Raw genomic sequence first — 20,003 nt, forward strand, 5'->3', positions numbered from 1 at the left:
TTCACAAGAAGCACTGGTAGAGCGTGTGCAAGAGGCAGAGCCGCCGGCAACGGCAGTAAACAAACAAGAACAGAGCATAGTGAGAACACGTGCACACTCACGTTCCACTGTAAGCTGGGCCTGCGTGCGGTCATGGAGTGTTTCACAGCTGTAGGTGCCCCGGTCACACATGGCCAGTTTGTGTATGGCGAGACTGTGTTTTCGGCCCTTGTGTTTCAGGGTGTACTTGGCTCCGGGGTGGATCAGCACCCCTTGCCTCATCCATTGCACCTCTCCTGAGTCCACACTCACCTCCACCTCTAGAATTGCCTCACTGAACTCTTCAGCCACAACTGGCACCATTTTCTTGGTGAACAACACCTGTTGCTCTGAAAATGAATATAGGGAATTTCTAGATTGCACCATCTATGCCAATGTTTTATGTACTTTTATATGATCATATTGTATATTTAAGTTCCTTGCACAACTACACTCTAAAGCAATAAAATGCAGCAAAGTATGATTGCAAGTTCAGGCACAGAGAGCAAGTGAACAGCTCTGAGGAGCCTTGCCCCCTGCAGTGTCACATACATATGCCAAAACCACTGAGCCACTTGTCTCTGTCAGTTACCAGAGGAATTCTAACAGGAGAAGCTGCTAAGCGCTGGCCGTCAAAGACGCCTCAAACAATTTCAACCTGACTGAAAGGGTCATTATTTATCATAAATGCTTATGTGGTACTACAGGTACAAGTAGACATTCAAACTCTTTTGTGTTCATGTTCACTTCACTATTACTGAAAATGGGACATACACTGTAGATTAAAAAAAATGGTGATAACTACCAGAGAGATTGCTAAATGTTGTAACTTCTGTGATTCATGGAGACAAAAATATATTATCATAGTGTTAATGGATGGGCCAAGAACTCACCTTGAACCTGGAGTTCTGCCTCTGATACCAAGCCCTCTGCATCAGCTGTCACTCTGCCGCTATCTGAAACCGCGCAGTTGTGGATGCAGAGCATGTGGCATAGTCCGTTGCTTGAAATGACAGTCCGCTCATTTAGAGGCACTGGCTTGCCATTTAAGCGCCACGCCAGCCGAGTGTCCACTGGTGAAACTACGCACTTAAATACAGCGTCTTCTCCTTCACGGACTGTGATGTTACGAAGCTCCGCTATGAACTCAACAACACGAGGAGCTGAGGGCAAAGCATTAGATTTGTTCAGATGGCAGACTGGGTAATTTATTCCACTTAAATGGATAGTTCAACATTTTGGCAAATTGGCCCATTGCAATAATCACTATAGTCTTAGGAGTAGGTTCATTACCTTTAATTGTCGGTGCAAGCTATTTTTAGAACGGCGGAGCAGGGCCGTGAGCTGCTCAGAGCTACGCTACGGAGGCTGATGGGATTTCTTGGTTTCCCTCAACAAACTAATCAAAATACACAATCCAACAACTCCAAAACGCTCTTGTGGACAAGTTGTGACCTACACATTCACCACGCTATGAGATAATAATGGAACGTTACAAGACAGAGTTGTTTTCGAGGCAAATGCAAAGACTCCTTGCCCAAAAACTGCCTCCGACGGGGATGTACATCAGCGGTTTTGCATGAATTTACCTCATAAACAAATTTGTCTTGTAACGTTACGTTATTATCTCATAGCGTGGTGAATGTGCAGGTCACAAATTGTCCACCAGAGTGTTTTGCAGTTTTTGGATTGTGTATTTGATGAGTTTGATGAGGGAAACCAAGAAATCCCAATAGCCTCCAGTGTAGCTCAGAGCAGCTCATGGCTCTGCTCCGCCGTTCTAAAAATAGCTTGCATCTACAATTAAAGGTAATGAACCTACTCCTAAAACCATAGGGATTATGGCAATGGGCCAATTTGAACTATCTATTTTTTAATGTTTTAACTCTACTTACTTTCTACACTGACAGTGGCTGAGGTCCTGTCATCTGTGGATTCGCAGGCATATTCTCCTGCATCTTCTTCAGCCATTTGGTGGATGGTGAAGCTTCGCTCTCGTCCTTGTGCCCGTATGGTGTGCCGACGGCTTGGAGAGATCTCCTTGCCATCCTTAAGCCACTGCACATCTCCTTTGGGCTTGTTGATCTCACATCTGAGTGTGAGGCTGCCGCCCTTCAGAGACACTGTATTCTCCAATGGTTTTGTAAATTTCACCTTCATTTCTATAACAAGATTGAGAAATACAATACCAGAGAGACAATAGAGACAGTCGTAAAAGTAAATGTTTGTCGGTAAACGAAGGTCACAATTTGAATCGGAGTGCCAAATTCTTACCTTTGACCAAAAGCCTGAAATACATTTCATCTGTGTTTATGTCACAGACATATTCTCCAGAATCTGACAGCTGCAGGGGATTAATGGTGAGCTTGTGGGTATTACCCTCGCTGGAAATGTGAATGTTGTCCTGGTTCAGTAGTTGGCCATCTTTGAGCCACCGAACATTAGCACTGCCATGGCTCACAACGGCACACAGCGTGACGCTCTCGTTTTCGTAGGCAGCGATGTCACCACTTGTGTCTTGGTTCACAAATGTGGCCGGTGGCTCTGAGAAAAAATTAGATTAAAAAAGAAGTCGCCCATGAATTTAATTTGAATGAACATTCAGTTCATCGCACAAAAACATGTTGCAGGGTCACTTAACTCTTACCTTGCACCTCAACAATTGTTATCAATTTGTCATCCGTGGCGTCACAAATGTATTTTCCAGAGTCAGAGGGCTGAAGCCCAGAGAGAACGAGCTTTCTCACAACATCATGGCTGTCAATTTTTATGCGAGTATCTGGTTTCAGTATCTTGCCATTCCATAACCACTGAACAGTGGCATCTGGCCGAGACACCTCACACTCCAAAATAAGGTCATCTCCTGCTACCAGGATATGATGCTCTGGGTGGCCTGAGTTTCCAATGATCTGCACTGGAGGCTCTGAGCATAAACACAGTACCAGTTAACATCAGCGTGTCCTCCCATGTGCAGGAAGGATGGATAGCATTTAAATGGCTAAATCAGATAGTTACCTTTGACAGTGATGTAGAAGACCATCTTATCATCTCCTGCATCACAGGTGTACTCTCCAGAATCTCGGAGCCCAGCATTTAGGACAACCAGTGATCGGAAAACACCTTGCTCCTCACTACAGTATCGTTCCGTGTCATCAATTAACTGATTATCTTTGTACCAGTTAACTGACACGTTGGATCTTGAGAGTTCACACACAAGAATGATGTCATCTGACACTAAGAACTGCTTTTCTGTTTTTGCGTCGGTTTTTCCAATAATTCTTACAGGTGACTCTGAAAATGAACAAGAAAAGAGTTTTCCGTTTTCTGTCGTCCCATTCCAGCAGATATTTCTATTGCTATGGGAGAATGTAGCAACCCTACAGTTGAAAAATCAATCCAAAATATTGTTGAAATTACAATAAGATGAAGTCAAACTGCAAGAGCTGCCTCTTTTTAATAAAGTAATGATGTCAGATGCAGCTCAGAATTATTATTTTGTCAAACAACTACTACAACCTGCCTTCATTTATATGAGGAAGAGGCGTGTGAGACGTGCCAGTCAGAACGCAAGTATTCAGAATTTAAATATTTCACCTTTTGTGACTTTAAGGACTTTGCAGCATAGCATTTTAAAATGTATATCATTTTGGAATTATACCTTTTTCAATATAACAGCTTACCTTGCACATTTACATGGAAATCCATCACATCATCCTTTGCATCACAGATATATAGCCCGGCGTCTTCCAATGTCAACGAGTGAATAGTTAATTGACGCATAACACCATCCTCAAAGATGGTGATATTTCTGGAGTCTTCTACTTCATCCCCATTTTTCTTCCAGGTGACCTCAGCATTTGATCTTGAAACTTCACAGTCTAGAACCAGAGTCTCTCCAGCCACTTTCTCTACTCTACTTGAAGTCTTCCTTTGCCGTAAGAAGCGAACAGGAGGTTCTGAGTATTAAGAAGATCTCATGTTATAAATGGATAGACACTGACAAAGCAACACCAATTTAATGCACATCTATTCTCCTCTTTAGAATTTCCTTACCTGCTATATTTACAAAGAACGTCATGGAATCATCTGCTGTGTCGCATACGTATTCTGCTGAATCTTTGACAGTAGTTTCAGGTATGATAAGTCTTCTGTAGACACCATCCACCTCTAGAATAAGGTTTTCATTCTCCTCCACTTCGAGTCCATCGCGATACCACCGCACCACTGCATTGGGCCGTGAGATCTCACAGCTCAGTACCATCCTCTCAGAGGTTTGCTGGCACAGTTCCATTTGTGACTGGCTTGGGGATACGATTCGTACTGGAGTTTCTGGAGAAGGAGATTTTACCATATGGTAACATATGTAACACTTGTAGGAATTTCGGCAGATGTATCTGGAGGAATCAACTAATGTTGACAATGTTAAAGGCAATAGAGATCCTCAGGTGTGTTTGTTGGACCACAACTTTCCAGAGTCAGAATATGACATGATTTGTAACTTTCAAAATTGACATCCAACATGTGTCCAAATAACTAGCCTGACCTGGGGAGTATAGTAGAATAATTAATTTTTTTTTGAAATTGACACTTTTTTTTGTCATTTTCCACTCTTCAGATAACCATTGCATATTGTGATAACAATTGAGTGTGGTTTAGGAAGAGATAGAGGGATATTAGTATCAGTTTTAGTAGTTCCTTTGCCTTTTTTTGTGTTCAGATTGTACTTGTCTTGTGAGCACACTGATGCCTTGCGATCTACACAATTTGCTTTCTACTGTAACAATAGAGACATCTATTAACATGTTGGGGATCTTACCTGTAATACTGAGATGAAAGAATATTGAATCATCTGCTGTATCACAGACGTATTCTCCAGAATCCTCGACTCCACTGGAAAGGATTTTCAATCGTCGGTAAGGACCTTCGACCTTTAGCTTGATCTTCTCGCTCTCTTGCAGCTTTTGGCCATCTTTGTACCAGCCGACAACACCATTGGGACGAGACAGTTCACAACTCAGAATGATTTCATCAGGGACGTGGCGGTCAAGATGGACATCCTCTTTTGGGTGGATTATCATCACCGGAGGTTCTTTGAAGAAAGAGAACATGAAATCCACATACGATTTGAACATTTCTCTTCATGATCAGGGTAACTATAAGTAGTATTTGTAAACGTTTGTGCAGTTTTGGGCTATTTTGTGGAAAATTTAGTTTTTTATTAGCCTACCTCGTATAGTAACCTTGAAGATCAAAATGTTGTCTCCTGCACGGCATGTGTATGTCCCCGTGTCAGACAGTTTGGCTGAATGTAGAGTCAGACTTCTTTTGGTGTCCTCTGCTTGTATTGCAACATTATCACTTGGTTGCATTTCAGCTCCATCTTTGTACCACTGGATAACACCGTCAGGCCTCGATACTTCGCATGACAGGACAAGCTGTTCCCTTTCCACAACACTCTTGAAAAGGTCCTCCTCTGGGATATCAGCAAATGTTACCGGTGGTGCTGCACAAAACAGTACAGAAGAGATAAGTTGTTGCTTGAAAGTAAACTTTATGGTTTATGCTCATGCACTCAGTAGCTGGAAGGTCAGGTTTCCACAGCTTAGACATGCTGATCTCAAGCTTTGCTATCTAGATGACAACTCCTCGTAGACATCATAATCATCCATGGGTGTTAATCCGCTTTTGAAACAAACTGAACAAGTTAATTTAAGCAGTGCACTCATGTATAGCAACCATTGCTGTGTTGGGGGGGAAATTGCAAACTTGTCAAAATACATGCTATTTTTTGTTTTACAGACACTGATCGAAAATATGAAGCATGTGCGTTAAAAACAACAAAATGTTAAAATGAGGACATTTACAGGAATAACAGCTATGATGAATGTGATGATAGGGCTTTGCTTCCTTTTTAGATATTAGGGATCATGAAGGTGGAGAAGACTCTGCAGTGACAACATCTTGCCAAGAAAAGCTAAGCATATCACCTTTCACCTCCACATAGATACTGTTGAAATCTGAATCATCATCATCATCAGTTTTACAACTGTACACCTCAGAGTTTGAAGATGTGGCCGACTTCGTGACCAGTGTCGTCTTTTTGCCCTCTGATTCCATGTTTATATCCAATTTTGGCAAGAGTTTTGTCCCATCCTCAAACTGGCAGGTCTGGCTTGCTGGGCCTGAGGTCTCACACTGCAGCTTGATCAGGCTGTTTGCTTCAACAGACTTGTTCGTCTCAGACTCTGGAACATCTGAGAATCAAACTGGTGCTATAGGAACTTCAATTAATTTAACAGTAACCAGATAGTAATCAGATTTACTATGTAACATACATAGATTTATAGGCTAAAGGCTGTAAAATCTAATACAGGCTCCAAATTCAACAGGCGGTGTAACAACTGTTCAATCACTCAGTTACTTTAACAGTGCTACTGCCAATGGGATCGGTCAGTGACCTAGTGTTACGAGGAGTGAATCGGTCTAATTCCTGGCAAACTTGGTTTGATTTGTTTGTGCTCACTCTTTGCTGGTATGTCTGTTTGTTTATGACACCATAACTATAATATACAGCATGTAGAGCTATAAAGCCATTTCAGGCCGGTGGGTCTACAGCTTCTGCATTTTATCCTTGATAAGTGTCATCAGAGTCACACAGTCACGAGCACAACAGTCTGCTCTGCATCCTGCAGCAAATGGCAGAGATGAATACAGTCAGGCTTTGCTACATCTGAGAACAGGGGTAATGAGATTGCAGCAAAGCCTAAAGTTGCAAGTGATGAAACCAAAACCAATCTTAAAAACTTAAACGCTCCACTAGACCTGCAGCATTAGATTAAAAAAAATATCTGTGTTTGTTACAAGAGACACTTTTCACATTACAGACGATTATTTCATCCACTATCAGCACAAAAGTATTGAGTGATTTTTAAGGTGCCACTAGTCTCATAATGGTGGTCTGTGATCACAGGACTATGCAGTAGTGCATGACCACGGCACCTTTGTTATCGTGCTCCATGGAAAGAACAAAGTAGCAGTGTCAGATTGTCACGCGATGACAGCTCAAACTGAACTTTATCAACCATCTAGTCAACAAGCAACAAACACAAAAGAGAATTTCCATCTTTTCTTGGCTGTCTCCTAGTATCTTCTGGACAAAAACATTGCAATCATTTACTTTTAATCACAGCAAATTATTTCAAACCGGTCTGTGAGAAAATTATCTCTGAATCCGGTCCATGGTGCAAAAAGGTTGGAAACTAATGTATTGGGATGTATGTATTGTCTATAAGTTATCCTGAATCATAAAATGTACACAATTAATTATTAGTACACATTATCTTCAATATTATACAATAAATTGTTGGAAGCCTAAGTTGTTGTAGTAGCCAAGCATTTGTCGAAAGAAGTTAGTGATTCTGACAAAGCTCAAAATATTTAGATCACCTGCAACATCCACCTTGAATTCTATATGGTCATCTGCGGCCTCACAGCTGTACACTCCAGAGTCTGTGATCTCTGCTGATTGGATAACTAGCGCTCTCAGATTTTCTTTTGTCTCGATTTCATAGTCATTCTTTGACGGTAGCTGTTCTCCATCCTTGTGCCAATACACCTGGGCAGTTGGCTCTGAGACTTCACACTGCAGCTTAATCGGGCAGCCTGCCTCAACAAATTTGTTTCTTGCAACCTCTGGAAGTGCCGAAAACCTTACAGGAGTAGCTGTGGGATATCATAAAAGTAATGCAGAACACTGCTGTTAAAGCCGTCGAAAATTTTATCATAATCATTTATCAAGTACTGTACAGCTGTGCAAGTGAAACATTTGGGATAGCCCAGTTTTCTTACTGTTACTCTTACTGTTGTGTGCAGTTGAATTAATTAATTGAGGGCTAAAATGTTTCTCTCACACCTGGAAGCTCGTTCATTCAGACTGCATACAAGAAAATCACCTTCAACGTCCACTTGGAATGTCACAACATCCTCAGCAAGGCTACAGTTGTAGACACCAGAGTCAGAGACCTTAGCTGAATGAATCATTAATTTTCTGAAGGTGCCATCTCTTTTCATATCAAGGCCCGTTTTGCAAAAAAGCTCCACCCCATCTTTAAACCAGGAAACCTGGGCAACAGGGTCTGAGACCTCACACTTGAGGATAATTGGACAACCAATTGTAATCGTCATGTTTTTTTCTGACAGTGGGATTGGCATGATCTGTGGCGATCGGCCTAAGAGAGGGAAATAACAAAGGTTTTGGATAAGAGGTCACTAACACTGGACAGAACACATGGTCCCGCCAGTTACACCACGTTCTCATGAACATTCAAAACCACTCACAACACAGAATAAGATGGACGTGATATGTATAAGAAGATAGTAAGGATAGAAATAAATCACCTTTTACGTCCACTTGGAATGTGACGGTGTCATCTGATGTTGAACATTCATAGGTGCCACCATGTATTTTTTCAGCTGAGCAGATGAGTAGCTTCCTTGTTAGACCATCAGACTGTATCTCCACATTGTTTTCTGGCAGGAGTTTCATCCCATCCTTGTGCCAGTCGACATGAGCAGAAGGATCATGAGAGAGTTCACAGCTGAGAACGATAGGAGTGCCTTCTTGAACGGATTTGTTCTTGTGAGTCTCTTGAAGCTCTGAGAACTTCACAGGTTGTGCTATAAGTTTCAGATATTGCAAAAAGAGTATCTTAATTAAATATCCAAGCTGCTGTGTATTCAAATACAAAGATTTCAAGATAGGTCAACCAATGTAGACAGATGGCAAAAACAAAGCACATATGACAAAACAACAAAAATACAACAAATATCACAAAGACATAACAAAACATGATTTGAATCAAGAGTTATCCACTGTAATAGTACACTGACATAAAAAGCACAAAGATAAAACGGGTAAGACGCACACAGCAAATTAACAAGATGGTTGTTTATGGCAGTGTTTCCCAACCTTTTCCAAATAATGGCCAACAAAAAACTACCAAAAATATTGGTGGTCCACGTCTCACAATGTGGAGGCCAGTAATACATTCTCATAGCATTTGTCATTTAAATGATGACTTGACACTCAGGATGGAACTTAAAGTAAGGGTAGCTCAAAATGTATTTATTTATTGATGGACAAGAGATAATCTGACTCTTTCCTGTTGCTAATCAGCTTTTATACTACCATTTTTGCTATCAATATAATGTTTTAGCAGCTGTCAGATTGAAATGGCAAACAAATATACAACAGGGTCCAAATTATACTGTTTTGCAAATGATTTGTTGACCCACTTACAATATCTTTGTGGCCCATCAGTGGGCTGAAGTACACAGGCTGGGAACCACTGGTAACGCTAAGAGCAGTGTTCAGTTAGTATGTTTCATGAAAAAGAAACAGATGATACTAGACATGCATAAAAAGTAGCTGCTTTATGAAGCTTGTTGTTTCCTAACATGTTTGGAACAAGGACATCCTATATGTTTGTTAAAACATTTAAATTTCTGTCATTATGTTGTATTCTGCAAACTGAAAGTAGCTAATTGAAATGTACTTAAAGTTTGTCCTTATTTTAGGGATGTATTAATTGATTTGCAGATATCAGTATTATTAGAATAAATCTGTTGCTTAACATTTCCAACAAAGTAGATGACAAAGTTTGGGAAGTAGAAAAATGAACCATTTTCTGTTAGGTGATGAGTCAAGCATGACTTGAACAACAGAACTGCTGTTACAGTTAGTTAGCAGTGCATGACAATGAAAGCACCACAGTTTCTGAGCATCACCTGTTACTTCCACAGCAAACTGGATGTCATCATCCTTTGACTCACAACGGTATATGCCAGTGTGAACCTGCTCTGCTGATGGGACAACTAGACCCCTCAAACTTCCCTCTGACTGGAAGTCTACTCCACTTTGAGGTAGGAGCTTTGTTCCATCCTTGTACCAACTGACTTGTCCAGAGGGATCTGATAGCTCACATTGGAGAGAAATAGGACTCCCTGCCACGACTGTCTTTTTCTGGTCAGCCTCGGATATGGCTGAGAACTTCAGAGGTGGAGCTACAGGATTGGATGTAGAATAGAATCGGTCAATTATATGTACTGGGATCAATCAAGTAAAGCAAAGCACAATGCTGAAATTAAAGCCTCCACTTTCAAACCCTGCCCTCTACCAATATATTAGATGGAAATTGGGCATCTTAATTTCCATGTCCAGAATAGAACTAACAAGCAAAGTGTCTGCCGTATTCTACCAACCCCAAGCAGCCACATAAAGCTTTATCTGATGCTATTGTTGCTAAATTACGACAATATTGGCACACTGTGATTGTGGTTTATAAACCACACATAAATGCATACAACTGACATCTCCTGTTCTGTCGTGATAGCTTTACAGTACGTTTTTATCATCCAAAAAGGATCAAAGAGACAAAATGAATATTTATGTCTTCTTATCTTTGCAATATATTCTTTCTTTTTAAATACAAGCCTGTCTACATAAGAATGTGTTCATCCAAGGTAATAAAACTCACTACCAGAAAATCACAAACATTCTAATGCACTTTATCCTCACTTATATTCTACTTGCATAACAGAAGGAAGCAACTTTGTCACCTTTAACATCCACATGAAACTGCATTGTGTCATCTGTTGTCTTGCAGCTGTAAATCCCTGCATCAGACACCACCGCTGACTGGAAAGCCAATGTTCTTATGGAACCCTCTGCCATCATCTCTTGCCCAGTTGCTTCATGCAGTTTTATGTCGTCCTTATACCAAGTAACTTGAGCGTTAGGATCAGATATCTCGCATTGCAGTACTAGCGGTGCACCAACTTCGACAGACTTGTTCCTCTCAGCATCACAAAGCGTTGTAATTGTCACAGGCGGAGCTGGGGATGTTTGAGGTAACAGCAGATAGAAAATTGCATCACTATAACTGAATACAACAAAGATTATGCTTTCAAACAACAGAAGAGCAAACTTTCAAATCAAGATTAGTCATGCCAATAAATCTTAATAGTTAAAATAAATCATTCTGAGAGATACTGTATGTCTTCATGTTATATTAGTAATCTAACAAGAGGTACCTTTGGTTAGACTTGATTTAACTAGGCATTCATGTTAGGATCTGAAGCTAATGTATCTACTCTTCCGTCTATCTTTGATATTCCTCACAAACCACCCAAGCTCAGTTTTAAACTAGGTTTTAGTAGGAACAAAATTTGTCAAAATGTCAAGGATTGCAAAAAGCAATCTCTTCATTTTACACAATGTCAACATTGTGCCCGTCCATTTTTGTTTGATAATGCTAACCATTTAAATCACCTTCAACAGCCACCTTATTTGCTGTGACACTGTCACTCCAGTGACTGTCACATGTCCTTGATAGATAGATCTCTTCTGAGTGGACCGTGGATGCCTGCTTGATATAGTTAGGCTCTGCACACTGAGTAGATGGTCTTTGCCCATAGTGAACTGTGCTGTCTACTTGGTCTTCTGTGGCCTCCATGGTGTGGTGACATTCTGCTTGGACTGTTGGGGCCTGCGTGAACTGATACAGCACATCTGAATGGTTAGGCTCTGCTTGTCCTGTGTGATAGAGGCCATCCATTCTCACATATGCGAGCTGTCCTAAGTTGTAAAGCTCCCCTGGTTGGACAGGTTCTGCCTCTTTAGAGTTATACAAGTCCAATGATTGAGGAGACGTGGTGTCAGGAAAGTCACTGAGCTTCTCTGATTGAACAGTTGATGTCTGTAGGGGTCTGTTTAACCCCTCTAACTGGTCAGCTGAAGTCCATAAGGAGTTACATGGCCCCTCTGAATCGACACTTTCAGTTTGTGAGCAGTCAAGAAGTTTCTCTGACAGGGCAGCTGACATCTGCATGGAGCTACATAGCCCCTCTGATTCAGTTTGCAAGGATTTAAAAGGCTCCTCTGACTGGACAGTTGAGGTGTATAAGGATGTAAAGGGCTCCTCTGATTGTGTAGTTCCAGTCTGCAAGGGTTTTAAGGGCCTCTCTGACTGGAAAGTTGTGTTATATAGGGATGTAAAAGGCTCCTCTGGCTGCATAGGTGCAGTTTTTGAGGAGTTACAGAGCTTGTCTGATTTCGTTGTTGCAATTTGTAAGTGGTTAGTAAGGTGTTCTGACTGGGCAGTTGAAGTGTGCTGGGGGCTTCCTGGCAATGTTTGGACAGTTGCCAACTGTATAGAGCTCTGTAGCTCCTCCTCCTCAACAGCTACTGTTTGTAAAATATTAGAACACTCATCTGTCTTGATAGCTGTCTGCAGGGAATTATCAAACTCTTCAGCTGGACCTTCTGCATGCTGTACAGAGTGAAAGAATTCCTCACCTTGTGGTTCTGTGGACTGTTTAGTGTAATGGTGTGTGTTAGATTGGATAATTGTTGGCTTGGCAGAGTTACAGTGAACAGGAAGTTGTCCAATTATTGTTCGTTGATTGTTCCGGAGCTCCTTTGGCTGTTTAGTTGTAATCCCATCAGTCGTATATGAATATGTTGACTGGGAAGTTGGCATTGGTCTGGAATGGTCTTCAATATCAGTTTCTCCACCCTTGCCACCGAAGATGCCGGAATAGCATTGTGAAGACATGCAGAGAACAGGATAAGCCTCTTCGGTGGACTTGCTCTTCTCTTGGTCAGAAGAGAGCCTTGGCGATGTAGCTATAAGCATTGTGGTGTACACAGAGAAAGGTTTTCAGTGGTTGATGGTGTCAATACTTCTTCTCATAACATAATTTTACATCAGTGTGGGTTAGCATGGAGTTATGGGATAATCCATTGCAAAGACAAACAAGAAAGTCGACCAGGTTTGGTCTGAGATTGAGCTCCTATATTTCCCCTTTCAAATGACTCCTTGTATTGCCATGCCATCAATCTCTGCACTAACACCTTAAAAACCTATACGGTCTGTTAATTTTCTTCTCTTTGATAAGAGTTCGTTGTCATTGCAACGGGGAGAGGTTCAGGGCAGCAATGTGTATGAGAGGATCTTGTGATGAATAAGACAAAAGATGGACTTAAAGAGTTGGAAGCTGCTTGTTACAAGCAAAGATGGCTATTAAAATGAAGAATGAATGACAAACACAACATATATGTTAGTATGAGGAGCAGCTACTCAGCTACTGAACACCCACATATTTCATTAAGAGCCAAAAACTGCAGAAAATGACATGAGACAAGGGATGATAATGTCACAAAAAGCAATTGTCAGAAAAAAATACAGGTGCCTCAGATGATTGAGCTAACAATGAAATACACCACTGTTGTTAGTGGCATGTATGTGCTGGGTTAACATGGATGACTGATGTTCAAATATATCAAATCACCTTCGACATCCACAGTGTATTGGGCAGATGCATCAGCTATCTCATCAATCTCATCACCATAGTGACACTGCTCTGCTGTTTGGACAAAGCCAAAGAGAAAACAGTGAGCTGGGTGATAGCTTCATGTATGTAACTAAATTCTTGATTCTTATTATGCAGGTACATTGTGGAACACCACCTTTTAAGTCCACATTTGACTGTGAATCATCACATGTTTCACAGCCAATTAACCTCTCATCACCAGACAAGTCATGTGATGGGAGGTTCAAGACTTGGCTGCTGCTCTGTGACTGACAGTCAACTTCCATTTTTGGGTAGATCTGGGTTCCGTCTTTGTACCAACAGGCTTTGGCAATTGGATCTGAAATCTCAAATTGCTGAACAATTTGGCAGTGCTCTTCTGCAGACTCTGTCTTCTCAACATCAGGACCGAGCAGATATGTCGGAGATGGCACTACAGACAATCATTGGGGGGATAATTTCAGTATACATTATTCTAGATAGATTTTAGAAAAAGAATACTGACACACACATCAGCTATGTATTGTAACAACAAGAAGAGGACAGGCTAAAAGCTACATGAAGAGTTAGTCATAACTAACATACAAAAACACATGTACAAAAAAAAATCACCTGGATTTTTTACTATCAATTGGGCAACGTCATCTGCTGTTGCACAATAGTATGCTCCAGAGTTTGAAGGATGAGTTGGTTCAATAACAAGGGTCTTCTTGATGCCTTCCATTTCATAATCAGGCTCCCTATTAGAGTCATGTTCTTTATCCCTCTGCCATGACACATGGACAGCAGGGTCTGAGGTTTCACATGTTGGTTCATTGCAGCAGGTTGCCTCAAGTGACTGCATCTCCACAACGTCTGGTGAGGGCGACACCGGCAACGTTGGAGCTAAAGATGATGATTCATATTATAATTGTGGACTTAACAGTGCATATCAAGACTCTAGAAAGGGGTTATAGGTTCAGCTTTCCCAAGCATGGGAACTAATCCGTTATATCTCAGACCAAAAAAATGCAAATTTTCAAAGATTAATTAGATATTATCATTTTGTCAGTAGAGATTAATTTTACCAAACAAAAACCATTATAACTTCACACAGACCACTACTTAAACACAGACAGACAAATATGCATATTGTAAAATGTTAGTTGCATGTAGTCTCCAGGAAGCTCTAGGGTTTGCTTTAAGATTCAAAATTTTGATTGAAAAAAATCACCTTTAATGTCCACAGTGAAGTGGATAGTGTCATCAGAGGTTTCACAGCTGTATAGCCCTGAGTGCAAGAGCTCAGCAGATGGGATAATGAGTCTCCTCAAAGTGCCATTACTCTGTATATCCCACCCACTCTGCGGGAAGAGCCTTACACCATCTTTATACCAGCAGACAGGCACACTGGAGTCTGCAACCTCACATTCCAGCTCCAAAGCTTTGCCTGCTTCAAGTGACTTGGTTCTCTCAACGTCAAAGATAGTAGAGTACGTCACTGGTATAGCTAGCATTGGGAATTCAGGACAGCTAAATAAAATCAAGACTGTGGAAATGGATACCTTGCAAAAATGTAACTGCTGAGCAGAAGATGAAAGGGCTTTGGAGACTTTCAATTCAGGGAGAGCCACAGCAGTCACAAAACAAATGACCATAAATAGTAATCACCTGGTGTGTTAACAGTTCTTTAAGCTTATGTGCATGAAACAGTCTTTCAAACAATTTAGAGTAGAAGCGGGGATTATTAGTGGCATCTAGAAAGAGGAGGTGGGGTTACAATATAAACGCACAAGATAAAAATTGTAAAGTCACCTTTGATCTCCACTTGAAACTCCACGGTATCATCTTGTGTGGTGCATCTGTACACACCAGAGTGGCACAGCTCTGCAGACTGAACAACTAACGTCCTTGTGTTGCCCTCTGAGTGGATTTCTATTGCAGTGTTTGAAATGAGGTGCATTTCATCCTTGTACCAGCAAACGTGGGCCTCAGGATCCGACACAACACACTGGAGTACAATAGGGCAGCCTGCTTCGATCGACTTGGTCCTCATGTCCTCAGGAATTGCTGAGAACTTCACAGGTGGAGCTATAGATATGTTTAGATCTTATGTCAACCTCAGATCAACCTCATGCCAGCTCTTATTCATAATAATCTATTTACTGACAACTAAACTACTAACATGCTGTAAAGCAATGTAAACAAGGTGACAGCTTAGCTGCACTTTTAATAAGAGTTAAGAGGAAAGGCAATATAATTCAAGAATTCAAGGGTGTCATAAGAGTTAGTTGCTTTGCTAAGAAAGAGCTTGTTAATGTGTCACATTGCTTAAGATAAAACAAATCACCTTTGATGTCCACATTGAATGTGATGGTGTCACCCTTTGTCTTGCAGCAGTATAACCCAGAGTGGAAATATTCTGCTGAATGCACAATCAGTTTTCTTGCCAAGTCGTCAGTTTGAATATCTACTCCATTTTCATGATGGAGCTTGGAGCCATCTTTGTACCAGTGAACCTGGGCAGAGGGATCTGAGAGCTCACATTGTAAAACAATGGGGCAGCCTATTTGGATGGTTTTGTTCCTCTCACCGTCTGGCAGTGCTGAAAACCTCACGGGTGGGGCTAGGGATATTTGGATATTTTAATGGATAGTTGTAAAGATTATATGGTTCAATATGGCAGACTTTAAAAGAGGACTAAATGCGTTTGTTAAATAAAAAAAGAACTGCTCAACATGATGATAAAGATGGTTAGTTTCTGTAAAAAGACACCAATAAGAAACTCCCTCCACTCACCCTCGACTTCCACATTGAACCTGATGACATCATCAATGGCATCACAGCAATACACCCCCGAATGTGAGAACTCTGATGATTGGATGACGATTCTTCTCATGGTGCCCTCAGATTGGATATGAAGACCCTCCATTGTTTGTAATTCCACCCCATTCTTGTACCAGTGCACTGGAGCTGCAGGATCTGATAACTCGCAGTAGAGCACGATGGGGTTACCAACTTCTACAAATTTGTTTCGATCCATTTCTGACATTGATGAAAACTTGACAAGAGGAGCTGCAAAAATTGAAATGATAATAATTTTCAGAGTCTGGTGTTGAAGATTAATGAAATGATGGATACAGGACATTAGAGTCATCTTATATTGTTGGTGCCAAAAAAACACACAAGAGGATATACCACATACTCAACGAAACTAACAGTGACACTTGCATACCTTGGATGTACAGTGCTGCAGAATCCCGGATGCCATAGGCAATAAATGTAATCTCAGCTCCATTATCTGTATCGCGTACCCCCCGTATGCGAAGAGATTGGTGTGTTCGTGAGCGACGCATGGAAAAACGATCCTCCTCCTGGAGCTGCGTACCGTTTAAGAACCAAGTGCCAATAACTGAGGCCGAGAGCTCAATGGAGAAGATAGCATCTTGTCCCTCTGGCACCAAAGCATCCTGTAAGGGAGCTTGTATTCTGGCCACTGGAACTATACATAAAAACACACAAAAAAAACTATTTAGAGAAATGTGTCTTCAACCACATTGATGAGCACAGTTGTTTCAGTATAACTGTACTTACCCAAGTGAACGGCCCTGGGGAACTCAACATTGTTGCTCTTTCCATATTTGTTTACGCTGCAGATGCGAAACCGGTAATCTGCCTCACATGGTACACTGTCACCAAGGATCTCCACAGACGTTGCAGAGTCAGTGGTCAGGCACTGGAGCCACTCCTGTGAGCCAGTGCCCACTTCCTGGCGTTCAAGCACGTACCCAGACGGAGGGTTCTTTCGAGAGTCCTGAGCAGGAACCCATGACAGAAGAGCAGCATTGGCACGTTCTGTGTTGATCTGCACACCCACCGGACAGCTGGGAGGACAATGTCTGGCCGCTGAAATTAGAAGTCCATCATTCATAAGCATCAATTTATCACATGGAATAAATGAGCCACGCTGATCGATTCCAAAAGCAGATAATCAATCGATTATAACCCCTACCTTTCACTCTTAGCTGAGAGGAAGTCTTGGATCTGCCAACAAGGAAAGTCACAAGGCCAGAATCTTGGGGCATTGTGTTGACAAAAACCAGAATGTGAGTTCGACCAAAGGACTTAAGAATGGTCTGGTGGGTTTCCCGCAGTTCTATGCCATCTTTATACCAGTGGATGTCCATCTCCTCTTTTTCCACTTCAACACAGAAGGCAGCGTTTTCACCTTCCAAGACATCCACTTTTCTTGGAAGCTTCCGTAAAATTGTACCTGCAAGAAGACACTTCAGTGAGTGTTTCCTTAGCATACATAAACCAATGCAACACAAAGTGTCAAGAGTGGTCAGATTCACCTAACTTAACTGAAGTCATAACAATTTTCATCTACAAGGGTTTACCTTTTTCTCCCTTGCTCCTATGGAGAGAAAGTTAGTGATATTGCTCAGTAAGAATGTGGTTCACACCTGTACTTTGTCTTCACTAAGGTCAAAGGTTACCATATTTACAGATTTTGGTCTAGAGGAAGTCAAGTCAAATTTAAAGGTTATAGCTACAACTTTTTCATCAAAAGGATTCTTTTTTTTTTAAATAATGCATCCACAGAATGTCTAGAGGGGTGCAGAATAAAAGTATTAATTTTACTGAATTAAAAAAAAAAGTATAAAATAATTGTTTGATACATTTTGGCGGGTCCGAAATATATATAAATATTTACATCTGGTTACATTGGCAACGTCGGCATGGAATGATCTCTGTGGCAACAGCATTAGAACTTTAGCTACTGCTGTAACTGGCAACCAGTAAAATGGAAGGTTGGAGCGAGAGCAGGCAGTGTGAGTTCTACACCTACTGGCCAGGAGGAATTAAACTTGTAGCTATCACCTTTAACTAAGTGATGTTATTTTTCAAAAACTCAAGCTGTGATTATTGTGTCACATAATAATTGCTGCCCTCTTGGCCAGGTCGCCCTTCAAAATGAGATCTCAATCTCAACAGGTCTTTTTACCTGGTTAAATAAAGGCTAAATAAAAAATAAAAAATAATCTTCTTTCATTGTATTGTGCATTTCAAATAAAGTAGTTGTTATTTGATCCAGATTTACCTTTTACGGCTACCTCCGCAATGCTCCTCCCCCCATCAGGCATTTCGCAGAGATAAATCCCATCATCGTCAACTCCGATGTCACGGATAGTTAGTCGTCTTTTTGTTCCCCACTCCTCCATTCCATATTTGGCCCCTGGCTGCAGTCGTCTATCCTCCAGATACCATGTGATGGGAACAGAGTCTTCTGGAACTTCACACTCAAGAATAGCCAAATCTCGTTCCCATACTTCCAGATCTATCAGAGGCTGCTTGAACCGCACAGGTGGCTCTGGGACCAAGGAAAAAGAGCACCAGTCTGATTAAGTCAATATAACTTATCCGAATGTACTAAGAAACAAACTTGAGAGATATTCATATTTACTCGCATAAGTTGACTTTAGTAACATTTCATCAGTATAAATTGCATCTATGTCCTTCTAGTAAACACTGTAAATTGAAATGTATTTGGCAGCAAATTCCAATGAAGCAAACAAGATGGTCAAAATCATGAGACAAGTGGCTTATTTAGTTGAGGAATGGGGGAGTCATTAACACATCAGGGTGTTAGATAGGAAATAAACTGTTTGTAACTGACACCATCAGACAGCACCAGACAGTTGTAAACAAAAGAATTTGGACTATATTTAGTATTTGGTGTGCGTAGTTTGTTATTTACTTATCTTATTGTTTTAACAAATATAATGAAACACTCAGCTGATTAAATTCATTCACTGTCTTCAGTTTAAATCAACTCCAATCTATCCTACAGCCACCACTTACCATTAACTCTAACTCAGTCTTACTTTCCCTATCTCTGACTGATACAGTACAATACTTGATGTTGGTGCCATGAGTTTGGACTTCTCTGGGCCATGTGAGAAATATGATCCCCTTCCCAAAGATTTCGATCACATGGACTTCTCCCTAGACATTTCACAGGCTAAGTGACTTTGCAGACATCTCAGTGCTGTTAAAGTCCTCCTCAAGATCAGGTCAAATTTCAGATCATTAATACATTTCATTAATCCTCCAGTGGACCCAGGATCGGATTGCATTTAATGCAGCTGAAGTGAAAGACTTTGATTACTAAGTATATTTGCAGCTTACAAGCCTGCTGACCATTTATGAATTTAACTGATGATACACTATATGTGACATTTACTTGACTAAGTTAGTTCTCTAAAGCAATGTCTTTTAACAAATATAAGAATAGAACAAAATGTAATAGTAAGGGTTTTTACTTTGTGTTGTAGTTAAAAACTCATAAGCTTTCTATATAAGGTTACAGATCAGTTGAGCAATATTTTATCCAGTTTTATCTTAGATGGCATTATACCACAATACAACTTCTCCAAACTAAAACTTTTCATTTTGCCACGGCTCTCTGGACTTATCCCAATAAATGATCTCAGAGAACCTTTTTGGAGACATCTCACTGACATCATCGTAATATCAAATGGATAGAAATCTGATCCAAGAACACCCTGGACCTGGATTGAAAACACATTCTCAGGCTACACCTGTGTTGATACGCGCTCATAAAATCATAT

The 20,003-nt window shown here is 40.9% G+C and overlaps 1 protein-coding gene across 17 annotated transcripts in view; it reads right to left on the bottom strand.

Moving 5' to 3' along the window:
• obsl1b (obscurin like cytoskeletal adaptor 1b) overlaps nucleotides 1–20,003 on the bottom strand; it is a 35,966-nt gene that overhangs the window by 13,001 nt on the left and 2,962 nt on the right. Inside the window, exons 3-27 of one of the 17 annotated variants that reach the window (XM_083996218.1) lie at nucleotides 18,473–18,742; nucleotides 17,381–17,641; nucleotides 16,963–17,274; nucleotides 16,604–16,870; nucleotides 16,168–16,443; nucleotides 15,719–15,994; nucleotides 15,184–15,459; nucleotides 14,002–14,274; nucleotides 13,547–13,822; nucleotides 13,369–13,440; nucleotides 10,636–10,911; nucleotides 9,805–10,080; nucleotides 8,416–8,694; nucleotides 7,971–8,246; nucleotides 7,465–7,740; nucleotides 5,246–5,521; nucleotides 4,835–5,107; nucleotides 4,072–4,347; nucleotides 3,699–3,974; nucleotides 3,034–3,309; nucleotides 2,666–2,941; nucleotides 2,293–2,562; nucleotides 1,914–2,180; nucleotides 912–1,181; nucleotides 102–368 (exon numbers count right to left, since the gene is read on the bottom strand). In XM_083996218.1, coding sequence (XP_083852344.1) covers nucleotides 102–368; nucleotides 912–1,181; nucleotides 1,914–2,180; nucleotides 2,293–2,562; nucleotides 2,666–2,941; nucleotides 3,034–3,309; nucleotides 3,699–3,974; nucleotides 4,072–4,347; nucleotides 4,835–5,107; nucleotides 5,246–5,521; nucleotides 7,465–7,740; nucleotides 7,971–8,246; nucleotides 8,416–8,694; nucleotides 9,805–10,080; nucleotides 10,636–10,911; nucleotides 13,369–13,440; nucleotides 13,547–13,822; nucleotides 14,002–14,274; nucleotides 15,184–15,459; nucleotides 15,719–15,994; nucleotides 16,168–16,443; nucleotides 16,604–16,870; nucleotides 16,963–17,274; nucleotides 17,381–17,641; nucleotides 18,473–18,742 — 6,669 coding nt within the window. Of the gene's footprint in view, nucleotides 1–101; nucleotides 369–911; nucleotides 1,182–1,913; nucleotides 2,181–2,292; nucleotides 2,563–2,665; nucleotides 2,942–3,033; nucleotides 3,310–3,698; nucleotides 3,975–4,071; nucleotides 4,348–4,834; nucleotides 5,108–5,245; nucleotides 5,522–7,464; nucleotides 7,741–7,970; nucleotides 8,247–8,415; nucleotides 8,695–9,804; nucleotides 10,081–10,635; nucleotides 10,912–13,368; nucleotides 13,444–13,546; nucleotides 13,823–14,001; nucleotides 14,275–15,183; nucleotides 15,460–15,718; nucleotides 15,995–16,167; nucleotides 16,444–16,603; nucleotides 16,871–16,962; nucleotides 17,275–17,380; nucleotides 17,642–18,472; nucleotides 18,743–20,003 lie in introns of all 17 variants that reach the window. The other 16 variants (XM_083996220.1, XM_083996219.1, XM_083996209.1 and 13 more) reach the window with 16 other exon arrangements.

This window comes from Trachurus trachurus (genome assembly GCF_905171665.1).
Source record: "Trachurus trachurus genome assembly, chromosome: 21".
Taxonomy (NCBI): Eukaryota; Metazoa; Chordata; class Actinopteri; order Carangiformes; family Carangidae; genus Trachurus; species Trachurus trachurus.